This window comes from Fusarium subglutinans, assembly GCF_013396075.1.
Source record: "Fusarium subglutinans strain NRRL 66333 chromosome Unknown NRRL66333_c0000026, whole genome shotgun sequence".
NCBI lineage: Eukaryota > Fungi > Ascomycota > Sordariomycetes > Hypocreales > Nectriaceae > Fusarium > Fusarium subglutinans.
The window spans coordinates 374623-391902 of NW_023502089.1; the positions used below are offsets into that span (position 1 = coordinate 374623).

A 17280-nucleotide genomic window follows, 5' to 3' on the forward strand; every position below is an offset into this window, starting at 1 on the left:
GATTATAATTCAGCAATAAATAAACTATCAAATGATCCAGGGGCCGATTCCAGCATGTTCAAGTGATAGTGACATACGAGAGCCAAGAGACAAATAATCGTCAATCTTATACCTCCCCTTTACTACGTATTTCCCGTAAACCAAATCGATGGTATCACCATGGATTTACACCTTGAACTCCAATAACCTTCCCAACATCTTCATTCTTCTCACCCTTAACAACACACGCGATCCGTTCACCTCCTTCCGCCGGCTCAGCTGCTCCTCGGTGCTTAAGAGACTCAACGTCACTCGTAAAGTTCGTCGCACACAACCCCGGATCCACACCAAACACCAAGAAACCCTCTGATTTAAGCCGAATGTTATACATCGTCATCAGCATGTTCAGCCCAGCCTTACTAGTCCGGTATTCTACCGCACCAGCGCTATGAAGCGGCGATTCAGGGTTGGACGTAAGGGTGATGGATCCAGTGCTTGAAGTGACAAAGATGAGACGAGGAGGCTTATGCTCCGACTTGCCAAGAAGAGGGAGAAACGCCTCGGTGACGCTTAGTGCACCAACGAGGTTCGTCTCGAGAACCCCGCGGAAAGCTTCGCGCGTTGGGGGGCTAGCCATGGAGATGATACCAGCGTTGTTGACCAGAATATCCAATCTGCCCCATTCAGAGGCTAGAGTCTGGGCAGCAGCATCAACGGAGTTATCATCTGTAACATCAATCTGAATGCTGGAGACTGTTCCTTTGATGTCGTCGAGTGACTGGAGTGACCGTGCTGCTATCTCCCCCTTGGCCTCATCTCGACTTCCAATGATGACATGGTATTTGACCGAAGAAAGAACTAGGTTCTTGGCGGTTTCGAAGCCGACGCCTTGATTGGCGCCTAGTTGGGTATCTCAATGGAGAGCCTGTGTGTCTTTGTGTGCGGCAACTCACCGGTAATAAGGACCAGCTGCTTATATTTAGACATACTGCATACGGTTCACGAGATGCCGTGGCAAATTCTTTAGTATGAAGGGGAAATCCACGAAATGTAGTGACATATGTAGCAAAAGCGTTGTGCCGTATACTCATGCCGCTACCGGCGGACTTAAGGCAAAGTCTAGCTTAAAATCCGCCCACGGGCATCTTGTATCGGAACGATCGGAGATACCTCCACGGAGATATCAAGGCGAGCCCATTGGCCAACCGTCTCTTTTTTGTCTGGGTTTAGTTCCTCCAAGATTCGTTGAGGCTGGGTTTATCTCGTTTCTTGGCCCTACGCAATCAGAGTCAGTTGCCGCCCCCAATCCGAATTCAAGCCACCATGTTGATGCATTGCATCTCAGTAACCTCGCCAGACGATCGCTTGATGGGACCTGGACGACCATGTAAGTAAGGAGCTGTCAAATTGGCGGGAACTCCAGGCTACCTGAACTTTGTGTATGGAGCATAAGCCTGCCAGCCCTCGACTACCATCGCTAGCTGAGCTAACATCTTAAGAGAGCTCCCTGTCGTGAAATACATATTGCCCGACTGAGCTTCTTTTTTGCATAAATCATGTCTATATTTCAGTCTGTCCTGCTTGCAGGATGTGGCAAGGCATAAGCCATGAAGTCCTGAATTGGCTGTAACTACAGCACGCAAAAGACGAAATTCCCCTGCATTTAAGCTAGGATAGATTATGTACTACGATAACGACCGTCAACTATCTACCCTCAAATAATGGCTTGTTATAGCGTATTCGTTGTAGGAAACCTGGATTTGACGTTGCGAGGGATTTCCAGTTGTCCGACCTTCATCCTTGAAAGGTTGAACCAACAACTAAATCCTAGCAATGCTGCCTAAGCAACATGCTCTCACCTCATCATCAGATACATAACTTCCAAGATGCGAAGCTCGCTGCCTGTTTCATTCTGTCTCCAAGAGTTCCAGAGTTGTATTGAAAGACTCTACGTTCTTCACACACAATGGACCCGGGGCATCTTTCCCATCTGCTGATCAGGTCCGAGCCAAGAGTGAAGCTGGCGATCACGTCCTATATAGAAAGAGTACTATTTTCTTCGGTCACTTGGTTGGCTCGTCAGATTTGGTAAAGAGCCCCGAGTCACTGTTGCGGAAGGTCAGTATCTTTGGTGGTTGTGTCGACATCTCCCAAGCCTTCCATTGCCTGAGATATATGGCTGGACAGAGAGGATGAAGGAGAATTCTTCTTGTATATGCAGTTGGTCGAGGGCTTGACCTTGAAGAAAAGGCGGTACTGCTTGAGTAGGGCAGATAAAGTTGGACTCTGCGAATAACTGCAAAATATGGACATTGGGCTACGTCGGGTAAAGCGCGATCCAGAGGACGAGTTTCTTGGTACATGAGAGCCCGGCTCCCATGGGAATTATTATGTTGATCAATCAACAGGACAAATCAACCGCGGACCACTGCAAGATGCGGTATTCGCCGACGGAATCCGACTAAGAGCAGGACTGTTTTCATTTGTGGGGGAATTTAATGATTGGTTTCCTTTCCTGATAAGACGACAAGCCGCAAGTGGTCCCAGTGGAAGTCCCAGTCGGTACCGGAATACATCTCGATGTTCTTGAACAAACCGAGAGAAACGTTTCTTAACGATATTGAGAGATACACAACCTCATGGGGTTTTTATATAGCCTCGAGAACAATTATTACTAAAGCAAGGTATTGTTCAAGATTGTGAACGATCTCGCCAGAAAGGTAATGGTGCCGCACTTCTCGGGGGCTCAGAGAACAGTACTCAATGCAACTGGCAAAAAAGACATCACGGTCTTCACATCGTCTACCAAGGGCAAAAAACATACAACAGCGGGGATTCGCTGGTCGTCACCGACCCAACTACTAATCCGCCCCTTACAGGCTTGACGATGGGAGAGCGGACGGGATCCCGTATTTTCCTATAGGTATGGTCGTATGTGCTTGGTCAAGGTCAAAATTTCGTACAACAGCAAATGCGGATGAAGCGTGATGACATTGTTCCAAGGCCTTGACATCTCGCGAGTCAGACAGACAATCGAAGTTGAGTTAAAGCGTTAGTCAGGGGCTGACATGAAAGGTGTAAAGTGGAGTTCTTTCATAGATTCCTCTATCTATTATGTATCATCTGGTCATATAGAGAAGTGTACTAAAGACTCTTTTTATACCCCCTCTGAGTGCTATTCTACAAACCGTATTACGCATGGCCTGCCAAGAAGTCCAGACTGTCTAAAAACGTCCGAACTACCCTGGAATAGTTTCACATGCAACGGCTCCCAGTTTTCCGTGACGCTATGATGCTCGTTGCTGTTCTTTATACGGAGAAACCAATCAGAACAAGTTTCTGCCAGGCTGAGGGGATCGCCAAGCAAGCTAGACCATGAAGGTATAGCTAGGCGAAAACCTAATAGCTAGACGAGGCTGAGCGGTGGATTTACTGTGGATGCTTGCGCCATGGCTGCGGATCCGGCATGATCTTTATAGAGTCGAGATCCCATGCGGTTGAATATTCGCATTTACTGTGTAGTTATCTCACTTTTGATCATAATGGCGGGGCAGTACTACGCTGTACCGTCAAACGGCCAGCACGACATCCAGCTCGAATTCCAGAACCCACCAACTACACCGAACCCACCATCGCAACCACCCAGACCCTTCCAAGGTCTTCCAGCTCATCGCCGATCAAAAGTAAAACTCTGGTTCGGCCTCATCGGAAAATGGTTCATCACAGTCATCTTCATCATAGTAGTCTACGGGATCTTGATCGCGTATGCTCTCTACGATGTCATATCAGAGAAACAGAAGAAATATTTCAATGCGCTCATCACGGGGTTCCTTATTGCTCTGGGACTGTCAACTATGAGTCAGTTGACGCATGCGGTACAAGATTTGAGATGGTGGATTTTGAGTAAACGGCCAAGGTCCCGTCAAAAAGTAGGTTTAGAACCAGGTCTGGAAGCGGGCAGTTTACTAATGATGGAAAATAGGTCAAGGCGATTTTGCATGTTCACAGCATGAGTCAAGTATTAGTCTTGGCATTTAAATCGAGTCGGTGGACAATTCATGTTGGGGTCGCAACCTGGGTAGCACTATTTCTCGTGGGTTCACATCTGGTCTCTCTCAAACCCTGACTAACCACAATCAGGCAACTCAAATCGGCTATGCCTCTCTAGGTCTATGTTACTCGGTCGAAAAAACCGAAGATCAGGCCCTCTTGGTTCCCGGGAGCGTCTCCATCGCGAATCTAAGCACCATCTCAACCTCGAGTATTGTCAACGCATCTAGTTCGCCCAAGAGCGAGGAGTACGCGGCAAACAGCTACGGGATCATGTCCCTGGCTTTAAACGAAGGGAGTCCCGATGATATTCTTTCCCCCGGCACTTTATTCTTTGCAGACAATAAGTTTCTGTTTTGTGACGGCGGGTCTTGTGTCTATGTCTTTCGCGAGACGAATACGCTTAGTTTGGATAATCCGCAAAGGGCTCCTGTCTCAGCGGTCACGGACAGGAAGGTGAATATCACGACGCATTGCGACGCGTTGAAGGTCCTTCAAGGCGGCAATGGGACCGGGGAGCTAATTACCGTCGACAATGGGAGCAGAGAAACAAACATCACGGTACCTAGGACGGAGGTTCTTAGTGAGAAGGTTTACATGACATCTGCGTCTCGCAACTGCGGCAGAGATTGCAGCATTGTGTCGGTGTTTGAGCCATCGTCGACAGATCCGTGGCTTTACAACTGCACCGTCAAAATGAGCCCTGTTGAAAACGCCAAGAGGCCAGAGCACGAAGTTGGCGAGAGACTGATGCGCTTGGCAACATCAGCCATAGCCCTAGGAGGCCCCGACGGCCCAAACGACACCCGATCAAACAGCTACCCCACTGCGTCGTGTTCGGAATACCACGCAATGGCTCGACGGAACCAGTGGAATACCTTTTATCACGCTTCGCAGCGGGTATGCTGGCAGCTGTCATCGAATCAAACACAGATATTGTACTCGATGGCCAAATGCCTACAATCGGACAGAAACTCAACGTTTCGCACTGGGGAATCATCACTTTGATCTTATGGATCACGGCATTTCTTCAGTTATTGGTGGCTGTTGTGGCGACCAAGGTGTCGGAACGCGTTGTTGTGCCAGAAGGAGATTCCCTTTCCGAGGCTAGAGTCTTGAGAGGCATGGTTGAGGAAGATGTAATTGATGGGGAGATGGGAGGCAATTTGGGAGGGAAGGGAAAGCGTTTATGGATCTACAGGAATCGACACGTTGGTGACGGGTTGTATGACTTGTATATGGAGGAGGTTAGAACGTGATGTGCTGACATTACATGACTTAAATTGATGATGGCGCCCCATGCAATGAGCGTTCAAATGATCCCAACTTTTTCTTAACTTACGGCGCGGAGCAATAGAGTCTTATCCTCGTATCCCCTCATCTTGTTTTGAGGCCCTCTGTCTATTATTAAATATCCCATACCTCTGTCTTCTTGTGATATTAATGTCAGCTCAGGGTAGGTAGCTTCCATTAGGAACGGGTCCAGCTCGGGTAATGAGTGTCTTACCGAACTTCATTTGGTATCGATTGGCGGGTTTAGCTCAGTTGGGAGAGCGTCAGACTGAAGTCAAACTTCAATCAATTGATATCTGAAGGTCATGTGTTCGATCCACATAAACCGCAATTTGATCTTTTTGAAACTTCTCTCTTTTGCTATTTTCTTTTTACTTGAGAAGTTAAGCTTTCATTCTACTCTTTTATTTCTTTGGGTCAGCGTCCCTGTCTCAATTCACCTGGCTGCCTTCCTTTACATTGCCCTTAGTTCCTATCTCTCCACTTATCCCCGACTCCTCGGTCTCAATCCTATTACAAACCTCCGTGACGTTGCATAGAAGTTCGAAACTTTAGTATTTGGCACGCAGTTTCTTCCAAAGCTTATGCATGCGCTCGGCTTGCCCAGGCGTAAACCTCTTGGGACCGCATTCGCTGCTCCTCGTTAGTCGTGTTCCCAGCCTCAAGATATGAACAACTTACGGCTCAACATAGTCCATGAAGTTATCCGTTGGATCGAAACCAGGCCTATCAGGGCAGCTGTTGAGGTCAGGCGGGGGGCACACTCCATACTCCGGAGGCGATGCCTCATAAGGAGTATCATCAACATAGTCACCTGGCTCTTCGCAACCATTCTCAAAGGTATGCTCCAGACCAAGCCAGTGCCCAACCTCATGGACAGTTACGTAATTGAACTTGGGAGGGACCTCGCCAGGGTTGTCGGGCCTCATGATGCAGCCATCGAAGAGGATGTCGTCCTTGGTGGGGTTGGGAACAGGGAGCTCGCACTTTCCACCAGGGGGCATACTTGCAATGAAGAACAGGTTGAGGTCTTTGTAGGTTCCTTGTCTCAATGCTGCTCGGAGCTCCTCTTCAAATTCTCCGACAGGACTGATGGGATAAGCCCAGTCGGAATTGACGGTTCTGGTTGTGTTCATCAGTTTGAACGAGAAATTCCAGGGCTTGAACTTCTCGTTGAGAAGCTTCATCTGGTCATTGACTGTAGCTTGCTGGGAATAGTTAGTACAGCGGCAGTAAGGTTATATTTGAGCTTACTTTCAGGTAGTTGTCTTCTTCCTTCTTGCTCGCTGCGAGGATATGCACGTAGGTCTTGACCTCTACGTTCTTATGCTGTCCTCTGATCTCCAGGTGCTCATTTTCAAGGTCTTTTGAGACGGCTTTCAAGCCACTGCTGGATCCCGAAGTACCGCAGTCAAAGCCAGCGGCTGACACAGACTTGGCCAAGAGGCCGAGAGCAAGAGCAGATTGAAGATGCATACCGAGTGATGAGAGATAGATAACGCACTGAGTACTTCAAGACAAGAGGCATCAAATGCATCAGATCTTACTGACTTATATACATCTAAGCTTTTCGTATTGCCAGCTTGTAATTGGGACTTTCGAGTTCTTTGCAATCCTTCCTACACTGCGCCACGTTGACCAATGCTGGTAAGATTCTTGGCGCTACCCCTCACGAAGGCGAAACACAAGGTCGAACCATGCTAGTGTTGCCTTAAGAACGATTGAATAGGAAATAAGAATCTTTTACCAGGGTGTTTTGGAGATGCAGGCAGGCTGACATCTTTCCCATTGGCTGGGAAAGTGTGAGGATCGCGGGGTTACGTGGACTTTCTCTCTTCTGGGCAGAGAATCAGGCAAAGGGACACAGTTGTAGGATTGGAATCGTAATACTCGGACTTCAATAAGCCGTTTATTTTATGCGGTGAAGAATAGACTACTCTGAATTTGCTCACGACGCGCGGTCTCTTTATCGCCTACCTGGCATTGGCGGCCATCATGACTGCAGGCTTCCATGACGGAGCGAGGAGCCAATGCAGAACAGTACATTGCAAGAGAATACCGGCAGAGGGTGGTAATTCTCGTATAACCTGTTGTATTTGTACATTCTTGTCGATTTGGGGAAAGAGGTTGCTACGAAGATGTCAACAAATCATGTCTTTAGGCTAAAATCTGCTTACCCGGGTCTTGAGCCCCTGAGCCAAAGCCAATTCAATACGCTTGATCGATACTGCCAGGCGATACACGAGTTGCCCTGCGAGCATATATGGCATTGACTGATACACGCCGTTCTACAGTGCCTTTCTATCTGGATAGGTGAGTTTAGGGCTTCTTAGGATAGGGATTTTCGGCAATTAAACTATAGAGGATGATGTACTGTTCTCTTACTACTACGAACACGGTCTTTCAATAGTCAACAATGAGGAGCGACGTGCTGAAAGATATCATGTATATATTAGACAAATTGCGCTGCATACCTCAATGCAAAACGTCGAGGTGACTGTGCTAAAGATATTTCTGACTCATGGTTCTTAGGTTTAGAATGCTATAGGAATTTCCAGGTCGGGGACAGAATGGAAGCTTGATCAAAATCATCATCACCTACAAAGCAAGCTCGCTATCTGGCTTTATAAGCCAGTGGCTATTCAGGTGGTGCTGGGATGTCTGCTTTTGCGTCCAGGCCCAAGCTTATTTCATCCCACAGCCAAATAGTATATTTGGTAGCTGATCTAGGTTGAGGTCAAATATTTGAGTTCGTGTGTCTTATCATAGATGCTAATGACAAACCTTGTAAGAGTCATGAATAAGCCTTTTCATCCAGGCCGTGACCAATGAAAAGATATTTAGACTTTCGTAAATGACATAAAAGCGACCCGTGTCTCCCTGGTTCCATGCCATAGTTTTCACTCCTTTAACAATACCCCTTCGAGTTACCCAACACGTACTACCGTCACGTACTCAGGCGAACATCACCACATTCTATCTCATCATGGAGGCTTCCGAAGTACCATACGCAAACGAAGGCTTGCCAACATTCACGTGCTTCTCACGTCTCCCCCTCGAGTTACGAGAAATGATATCGGAGCGCCGGATCTCTGTGCAGCGACACCTGAGGATAGAAGGCCGCTGGGGAAAGCCAGCCACGATTGGGTCTTTCTCAATCTCTGAGGGAATGGATCTCTCTCGAGTCTGCTCTGAGAGCCGAAAAGTCCTTTCTCGGATTATCGCTTATCAGACCGCGGAAGATGGAGATGGAGCTTCCATTAAGCAACAGTTCAGCATTGTTCTTCTGACAATACTCGATACGCCCTCACTGGAGATCCTTGCCTCCCTTAAAAACGATATCTATTGCATTGCTGTACCAAGGCTCGCCGTAGGACAGTTGAAAAAGCTCCATCTATCTTTAAAAAAGAGGGTAGCAGCTGGCAGTCGACAGATAAAAGTCATCTACACTGGTACAAGGCCTTACCTTCAGGACCAGTGGCAGTGCCGACCCCCAGGAAATTACCTCGTGAAACCACTCGCTGATTTCTACGTCATGGCCGACGATGCTGTATCATCCCTGGGCTGCGATAAGAGCTTCACTGTTAGAACAACCGAGGAAGAAAAGGAGTTCCGATTCTTCAACAGCCCATTCTGGTCAGCTTACCAGTCTCCAAAAGAGCTATGCTTGACCTGGATGAGACTTACTTCGAAGGACGGAGTCCCAGCACCCGTGATAAGGCCAAGCTTAATCACGATCCCCCGGAGCTAGAGAGCACTGACTCGACTGGTATGGCCCAAATAAAATGTCCAACGGCTAGAGAATTTCCTGTGAAACGCTACCTAATAGAGAGATAAACTGACCGGGCCTGAGACATATTGATAGAGACTGGCAGAAACCTGATGCTAGTGGGGAGCTTTTGGGGGGCAAAAAAGATTATTCAACGAAGGAAAAGGCCGACAAGAGAACAAGTCAGCAATGCCACGATGCCATTACGATATCTTTCGCTATACTAGTTACAAGACAAGTGATAGAATCAACATCGAATTAGTAAATGGACTTGAAAATCGTACATGGTTGGAAAACATAATGGCACGGCATCAATGCATGGCACTCAGAATGTTGATTTTGACTGTTTGTCCATGTTCGATGCGATGATCATCTCGTCTGGAGAACATCATGCTGGGAACGCCAGTAAGAACCTTCCAAATCCAGTGCTGACCCGAAAATTAAGGGCCCGCTATTTGCCTCCGCCACCGCCCTGTTTCGAGAACGCTAGTGCTTATATACAATGGATACCAGAAATGAAGCATAACAATCTGTGTTCCTTCATAAAAGTCTCAAACAGACTAAAATCCTAAGATAGAAAATACAAATCACTCAGCCACAGAGGTTCGGCCCGCTAGAAATCAACAGGACTAAGCTCAGACATTTGCAATGCTGTCTGGTATGCTGAGAAAGCCAAGTCTACAGGGGACCCCTGGAATGCTCAGCCTTGATATCCACCGCTAGACCAGGACCGACATAACACATTCCTCTCAGTACGGTCTAGACAGAAATCCTACGATCCTTCGAGGTCATGGGTTTGGTATATAATAAGCGTGCCAAGTCGCGATGGACTCAGGCCAAGATACTCCCCTTGGCTTCACCATGCATATCGCTTCCTACGTCTCCTTCGCATTTACCGTGCTTGGCCTGGCGGCTGCCTCGCCCAAGGGATGCGCTACCAAGCGATCCCCTGAGCCAAAGTTGGAGAACGGTCATTACATCGTCGACCGCGCGACCAAGTTCGCTAACAAGAAGGTCTGGACCTTCAATGGAAAGAGTCTTCCTGAGGGTCTTTACTCGAGCGATTACGAAGTTGGGAATACCCATGTTTTCACACCGTCGGGCGTGAAAGTCCGCAATGGATACCTCGAGTTGACGGTCCCTGGTGGGCAAAAGTCGAAGCCTTACAAGGCTGCTGAGGTTGCGACTGAGATTGAGAACATCAAATACGCTTCTGTCCGAACGACAGCTATTCTTAGCGAACCTGCAGGTGTTTGCAACGGTGCGTTTACCCCGCCGTCAGAATTATTGATATACTGATGTTTTCAGGAATGTTCTTCTACCAATCCGACAGCCAAGAGACCGACATCGAGTGGCTTTCCGACCCCAAATCCGAGTCTAACTACGACGGTATTCGTAGATTATGGTTCACGAACCAAGACAATAACGGCGACGGAAAACCTACTAATAAACCTGTCCTTCCGCCTGCGAACCCTACAACCACTGAGCACGAGTACCGGATTGACTGGACCAAGGGTCTTGTTGAGTTTTATGTTGATGGTGTGAAGCAGTGGTCTACCAAGAAGGATGTTCCCAACGTGCCAGGACCCTGGATCTGGAATAACTGGTCTAATGGCGATAAGGGTTGGAGTGCTGGACCTCCTAAGCAGAATGCTGTGTTCAAGATTAAGAAGATTGAGATGTACTACAACACTGCTTAGAGGGTGTTTGGATAGATGCTGGGTCGGTGTCGGTGAAGAGGTCTGAGTCCTGTAGAATATTTACATTTAGGTAGGTAGCATTGGATTGGAGAAAATAACACAATAAAGTCAAGATATAATTCTGTGTAGGGAAACCAATCGTCTTACAATTACTGTCCTTTTCCTCCAAGTTGAACCTCAATCATAAGCAAGCTCGGTGCTTCAATGGGTTTCGATTCGATAGCTACACCGGAGAGGCATCTTAGTCCCGAGCCATAGATGAGTCGAAATTGGCCTATCATCAAAGTGTCGACAGTTGAAGTGTTGACAGTCGAAGCGTCCAGCAGTGATACAATTCCCGTATGACCTAAATCTCCAAAGCTCCATGGCCATCCATCGTTGAAAGACAGGAGGGAAGGCTTAGACTGTTTGGGAAAAAAGCGTGCGATGCGTCACTTGCCACGATAAGGTACCCAGAATTACAACGTTTCAATATCAACCTTTCAGTAAATGACATGAAAGTCATGACTTATGCAAGGATCCCTCACTCGCAAAGTCCAAGTATCAAGCGAGACACTATTCCGCCGCCGGGCTACTCTCCTTCGGCCTCTCCGGCTTCTGCCCATAAACACTAAACCTACACATCATTAGCATCCCAACCCACTCATCACACAATATCAAACTTACACATGACCAAAAGCCTGCGTCTTAGGATTCATAAGAACCTTTCTCATCTCCGCCGCAAACAGCTGCATCTCCTCCGGCGACCACTTAAGAATCTCACAGAGCGGCAACTTGACGAAACCATCGAGGGCCTGGCTAAACGAGAGTCCCACGAAAGTTCCGAGCTCTTTCTTCTTCTTGTCCTTTGGCCAGCGCCCAACGGGGATTTTGTGCGTTTGCGGTGTTACGGATACGAAGCCGGCGTCTTTGGCGAGGGTTGAGAGCTTGCCGTTGGAAAAGTCGAATGTGCAGCCGATTGTTTCGCCGACTTGGGTGAAGATCTTTGCCCAGCGCGTGAAGATGCTAAGTTTGTTAAAATGGTGGTAAAGAGGTTGGGAATAGATTCGTACTGCTCGTCGTCGACTTTGATCTCTGGGTTTTGAGACAGCATTTGCAGATCAGGTTCGATGTGCTGGAACCAACCACCTGGCTTGAGAGCCTTGTACATCTGATCATACAACCTATCCCAATTTGCAATGGTACCCTGAAGATATCGAATGTGGATGAAATCAAAAGACTCGGGTTCAAAGGTCCATTCGAGTTGAGCATCGTCGATCTGAAACTCAACGTTTGGAGGTACGAAGCTTGGTTGGGTCGGAGTTATATCTGTAGCAATAACGCTGGCTGACGGGTATTCGTCTGCTACGTTTATAGCCCAGATGCCAGTTCCTGTACCGATGTCCAAGATTTTCTAGACCGCGTGAGGATGGGAGTCTATGGTGATGAAGAGACGTACCTGAGGGTGGTCGCCGATGGGAGCAAGGAAGAGTTTATCGTCGAGCATCAATTTCAACCAATGATGGCTACCGTAGTTAGCCAACACGTATACCTAAGACGTTTGGCAATAAACTTACATGAGATCGAGTGCTTCGAGTTGCTCCTCGTCATTGGGGGCCCTGTTCATTAGCGACGCTTGCTATTTAACGCGAAATGACCTACCAATGCTTTCCATATTTGGGATTAGCATAAGTCCTCCCCTGAAAGTACTTATTCTCAAAGATACTCGACGTAATCGAAGCAGTTGACTCGGTTTCACTACCCCGTCAGCTATTGCATTCCCAACAAACAGCTTCATGAATATACCTATCAGCACTAAAGTTGCTCTCCGTGTCGTTCCCTACGTCCAACTCAGGTTCCTACCAAGATTAGCACTCGCTGATCAAATCACAGTACGTAGATAACATACAGCCTCAATTTGAGCCATCTTTTCGTTAATGTCTTGTACAAAGAGATGAAATAAACTCACGCGTGCGGGGTCGGTGGTATCTTTATGTCTTTTAGGCTTGGAAGGTTACATGACATGACATGTCGAATTGCTTCTGTGCCGCAGGCGCTGAAATGCATGAACGGAGGACGCTATCCACTGTTGGGAAAGTGACAGGTGGGGCTGGTTGCATTGCAGTTGGGGGTCAACGGGGGTGTTTGCCTCTGTTTTGTCTGTTGGAAGGGATATTATGCAGGTAATCGTAGATTGGCGAGTACTGTCTATATCTGTAACACCCATAACCCTATTCCGGAACATCTCGAGACGTTTCTACATCTCGAAAGATGATTAAGAACAGGTTGATCAAGAAGCTGTTATCTCTTGTCTCTTTTCTAGCTTGCGGGGCCAACCACGCTAATGCGGCCACGGCTTGACAAGACCCTTGTTCTGTCTTCACAACAAGCTTTTCAACTGTGGCATGCTTGGACATTGGTTGTGAAAGATCTTTAACCTTTTGAGGCTGGGAGGGCTATTGTAACGTGTTCACTTGGTAGCCACTCATACTGTCGTGATGCGATTGGAGGCGCTTGACACCGCACCAGCTGCATGTACGCCATGAAACGTTGGAGACGGTTGCATGTACGACAATGCGACGGTGCACAATTCATACTCTTTTACTAAGTTACTTCATTAGTACTAAAGCTATAATTAAAGGCTAAAAGCGAACAATCTCGCTCCAGTAATTCCAATCCAACAGGTCATCGCCGACATTAAAATCCCATGCACCGAGTGCACTCCCTGCCATCTCAGCATCACCCTGCCCAACACGTCTCTTACTCCAAAGCAAGTCAATACAAGCCGGTACAGTCTCACTCTCAGGCAACGCCTTCCGCCTCGCCTCCCAGGCTTCCAACGTCAAGTTCCCAAAAGCAATGTACAACGAATTATCAACACTCTCCACAAGTTCAGGATGGTCAGTGTATAAACTGTCTACCAGTTTCCAAGCAAGATTGATTCTTGGACCTGAAGGTCGTCGGCGGAGTTCGCTGATGACATAGATCCAAGCGTCGATTTGGTAAAGTGATGTTAGATGGGTAAACATCTGAGATGAGAATTTACTCTCAAAACCGACGTTGACGAGTTCCAAGAATGACAGCGCTGCGTTGAAGAGAATATCGCTATCCTCCTTCGTCATGTAAACATCCGTATCACCGGGTGCTGCTCTAGCTCTTGGGTGATGTAACCTAAAGCGCATTCTCGCAATAGCCAGTTTGGCCATTGCATACGTCAAGTCATGAAACGGAACCGCTCTATCAAGCTTGACGAGATATTTCTCTGTGTAGATAGCTTCAAGCTCGTTGATGGCTTCGTCTTCAGCCTTGGTCGATCCTCCAGGCCTTCCGAAGCCGGGCGCTATGCAGTCAAACACCTTTGCTGCTTTGGGAGATGAGCGGAGCCATTGTGTTACTTCGAACTTCATCAGAACGCAGACCATTTCTGTGGGGCCGGTGTGCTGGGCTGGAGGTTCAAGCATGTCTGGATGGAGATCTGCGTCGTTGATGTTGAAGGGGAGTCGAACATCGCCGAATTCTGATCTTGCGAGTTTAATCCCTGGGGTAGAACAAGCGCGTACCCGAGAGTCGAGACCCTTTATCTGCCACCACAGTCTGATGCGCATTTCTTTCTCGAAGAAGGATAGCTTGGCGTCAGTATCAGATTTGTGTAGACCCATCATCTGTCCAGCTCTTATGGCAACAGCTGTCATGGTACTAGCCAGGTCTGTTTCTGGATTCGAAAAGGTAAACAGGACCATGGCCTGAAGAGTCTCAAGATCCTTTGTCGTCATGAAATCAGCTGCTGTGAGTGCCCGTATCGTGGCGGTGCGATAGCGCGTGAGTAATGCTCCTCTGTCCTCCCCCAAGGACGACTGACACGCTTCCGAGGATAGTGAGGTAACCGAAAGAAGATAAATGGAGAACATTAGTGCTGATAGGGGCTTTGGTATGTTCGCTGTATCCCAGCTTGCTTCTAGAATGCGCTTCTGGAGACTTGGGACGTGAACAATCTTGATAAGAGGATTGACACATTCGACAAAGGTCTGCCAGAAGAAGAAGATCTGCTTTGGTTCTGGATGAGTTTCGTAGGTTTTTGATTCGGGGTCCAGAATCATGGAGTGGAATGATGGTGAGGAATGGAGAAAAGGGTCGTCTTTGTTTCGTAGTGTGAGCGTGGGAGGATACTTGAGCTATAGCGATGTCAGTCGAAGCGCTACATCATTATCAAAGCTACTCACCTCATGGCTCAATTTGGACCAAAGACACCTACATAAGTCAGTATCAGTGCATGCAACTCATGGACAGGATGACTTACAACTCCGTGGCAGCATCCGGGCCTGTCGACGTATCCTCCTTCTTCGTTTCAAAACCCGATTTCACCCAAACATTAGCATGCTGACTATAATCCACACCACTCTTTTGCATCAACTGCTCATACTGCGCCAACCTCGCGAGCAAATCCTCATCAGCAGCTCTTTTTCGAGGTTTCGGTGGAGGAGGCGCTTCGTAGGTACATTCTATTTCTGCTCTACCTTTCTGACAGTTTGAGCAGGGATGTTGGCGATCGCACTTCACTTTTCGTCGGGCGCACATTGAGCATGCGAATTTCCGTAGTTCGGCCATGATGATATGATGATGGGGATTGTAAGGTAGAAGAAGGGAGAGCGTCGGTGGTTTTGGTGACTTCGGGGGCGCGGAGGACTCGGGGATCTCGGGGCTGGGAGGGGTTTAGCGTCGGTGTTGAGAAGTCCGAGGTGAGGCCATAAAGTGAAACTTATCCTAGGTGACAGAGAAAGCCTTGGGTCAATTTGGGTAAATTTGATTAATCTAGTATAGATTTAGAGGGTCTTAGAATAAATATTCTTAGTACCTCAGTTTAATATTAGGAGTTTTCTTGTACCCTGGGGCGAGGGTTAGTTCGTTTGTTCTGTCAGATGATCAACTATACTGCGCAACGGGTGAACATGAGTGAGGGTTGATTGAGTAAACAGAGTCTTTCGTGTATACGTATATTATTGGCAAATCTGAATGGCTGTCGCGAGCATCATGCCAGACGTACAGCACGGATCTTCCCAACGAATCACATGCACGTTAATCAATTGCGTATTCCCTCTCAGCCTCGACCGCGCTAGTTCTCCAACGAACCAAGATAGACTTTCTCGTGTCCCGAGGCACGCTCGGATACGAACGACCTAGCGGGGCACGCGAGACTACTTATTATCCCAAACCACACATCTTTCTAGTCAAAGACTCTGTTCTCAGGCGTTCCACTCAATTAATCACCATGCCAGCCAACAAGATCACCCTCGAAGAAGCCCATCGGCGCTTCAAAGAGCCTCTTCCCAAACTAACCGCCATCAAATGCTCAGTCATAGCCTATGCGATGCGAGCATTTATCGTTGTTGCGAATTATGGTCTTTCGCTGAAAGAAAAGATCGTCACGCCTGCTACCGCGCCGAGTCTTACCAAGACATACGCGTGTCGACCAAAGTTATCCCTACGGTACGTCTTCAACTCACAGCTCTGACAAGATCTAACTGTCATAGAATATTCTTCCCGAAAACCTTTGATGAGACCACTGAAGAAAAACTCCCTACGCTGTTTACCATCCATGGCGGCGGTTTTGTAATGGGCGATCCTCGTGATGACGACCACTTTAACTACACTTTCGCCAACATGCACTCTGTTCTCGTCGTCGCGCTGGATTACTCCAAATCACCACGTGTACACTTCCCAACCCCAATATACGACCTCGAAGCGCTCATTTTAGCCGCTCTCTCCGACCCATCTCTCCCAATCGACCAAGACCGCGTTGCAATCATGGGCTCCTCAGCTGGTGGAAACCTAGCACTCTCTGTATCCCTCCTCCCGAGCATGGGCGGTAGTGGCGATGGCGTGCGCCGTATCAAGACCGCTGTGCCGATGTATCCAGTCGTCGACATGTCTGTGAGGCGAGAGTACAAGATACAAACTCGGCAGTGGAAGCCTTCATTTGGAGGTTTTCGAGCAAAGAAGACGGATATGCTGTTTCCGCTTTCGCCTGTTTTCGAAGCTGCGTACACTCTACCTGGCCAAGATCACCATGATCCATTGTTGAATCCTTTTTACGCGGATAAGGATCAGCTACCGCCCAATATCTTCTTCCTTGCGTGTGAGCTGGACATGCTGGCAGGAGAGTCATGGAGAATGATTTGTGAACTGACGGGACGGGAGATTGGAGATGAGACTGTGGGGAGAGAAGCAATTGGGCCCAAGGGGGAGTTGATACTGGATGATGAGAGGTATTCGTTTGAGACGAAGACGAAAGAAGGAAGTTATAGATGGTTGTTGATTCCGGATCAGATTCATGCATATGATAAGTATGAGAATCTGGTGAAGCTTCATGGGGATAAAGAGTTGTCGAGGGATGCTGAGTTGAAGTTGATAGAGGCTCAGAAGGTGATTGGGAAGTGGTTGTTTGAGGGGCCATTTGCTTGAGGGATAGATCGGGATAGACACGGAAAGGAGACATGATTGTTGCAAGAATTG

The 17280-nt window shown here is 47.9% G+C and overlaps 8 protein-coding genes across 8 annotated transcripts; 4 read left to right on the forward strand and 4 right to left on the reverse strand.

Annotated features, from left to right (window-relative positions):
• Positions 1-154: 154 nt before the first annotated feature.
• Positions 155-966, reverse strand: FSUBG_2993 (short-chain alcohol dehydrogenase; the record flags this gene model as incomplete). Its single annotated transcript, XM_036680826.1, has 2 exons — positions 155-879; positions 933-966. 2 exons carry the CDS (start codon positions 964-966, stop codon positions 155-157), a joined length of 759 nt encoding a protein of 252 aa, XP_036541581.1.
• A 2555-nt stretch (positions 967-3521) lies between these two features.
• Positions 3522-5288, forward strand: FSUBG_2994 (uncharacterized protein; the record flags this gene model as incomplete). Its single annotated transcript, XM_036680827.1, has 3 exons — positions 3522-3854; positions 4120-4929; positions 5001-5288. 3 exons carry the CDS (start codon positions 3522-3524, stop codon positions 5286-5288), a joined length of 1431 nt encoding a protein of 476 aa, XP_036541582.1.
• Positions 5289-5873: 585 nt separating this feature from the next.
• Positions 5874-6798, reverse strand: FSUBG_2995 (metalloprotease MEP1; the record flags this gene model as incomplete). The annotated part of the gene is made up of 3 exons (XM_036680828.1): positions 5874-5955; positions 6004-6530; positions 6577-6798. The coding sequence occupies 3 exons, from the start codon at positions 6796-6798 to the stop codon at positions 5874-5876; spliced, it is 831 nt and encodes a 276-aa protein (XP_036541583.1).
• Positions 6799-8308: 1510 nt separating this feature from the next.
• On the forward strand, positions 8309-9073 carry FSUBG_2996 (uncharacterized protein; the record flags this gene model as incomplete). The annotated part of the gene is made up of 1 exon (XM_036680829.1): positions 8309-9073. The coding sequence occupies one exon, from the start codon at positions 8309-8311 to the stop codon at positions 9071-9073; it is 765 nt and encodes a 254-aa protein (XP_036541584.1).
• An 843-nt stretch (positions 9074-9916) lies between these two features.
• On the forward strand, positions 9917-10791 carry FSUBG_2997 (glycoside hydrolase family 16; the record flags this gene model as incomplete). Its single annotated transcript, XM_036680830.1, has 2 exons — positions 9917-10352; positions 10400-10791. The coding sequence occupies 2 exons, from the start codon at positions 9917-9919 to the stop codon at positions 10789-10791; spliced, it is 828 nt and encodes a 275-aa protein (XP_036541585.1).
• A 555-nt stretch (positions 10792-11346) lies between these two features.
• FSUBG_2998 (demethylmenaquinone methyltransferase) lies at positions 11347-12697 on the reverse strand (the record flags this gene model as incomplete). The annotated part of the gene is made up of 7 exons (XM_036680831.1): positions 11347-11407; positions 11458-11796; positions 11844-12184; positions 12230-12296; positions 12348-12389; positions 12577-12629; positions 12680-12697. The coding sequence occupies 7 exons, from the start codon at positions 12695-12697 to the stop codon at positions 11347-11349; spliced, it is 921 nt and encodes a 306-aa protein (XP_036541586.1).
• A 715-nt stretch (positions 12698-13412) lies between these two features.
• FSUBG_2999 (transcription factor) lies at positions 13413-15375 on the reverse strand (the record flags this gene model as incomplete). Its single annotated transcript, XM_036680832.1, has 3 exons — positions 13413-14942; positions 14991-15018; positions 15068-15375. 3 exons carry the CDS (start codon positions 15373-15375, stop codon positions 13413-13415), a joined length of 1866 nt encoding a protein of 621 aa, XP_036541587.1.
• Positions 15376-16036: 661 nt separating this feature from the next.
• Positions 16037-17229, forward strand: FSUBG_3000 (triacylglycerol lipase; the record flags this gene model as incomplete). Its single annotated transcript, XM_036680836.1, has 2 exons — positions 16037-16254; positions 16299-17229. 2 exons carry the CDS (start codon positions 16037-16039, stop codon positions 17227-17229), a joined length of 1149 nt encoding a protein of 382 aa, XP_036541588.1.
• Between the last annotated feature and the right edge of the window lie 51 nt (positions 17230-17280).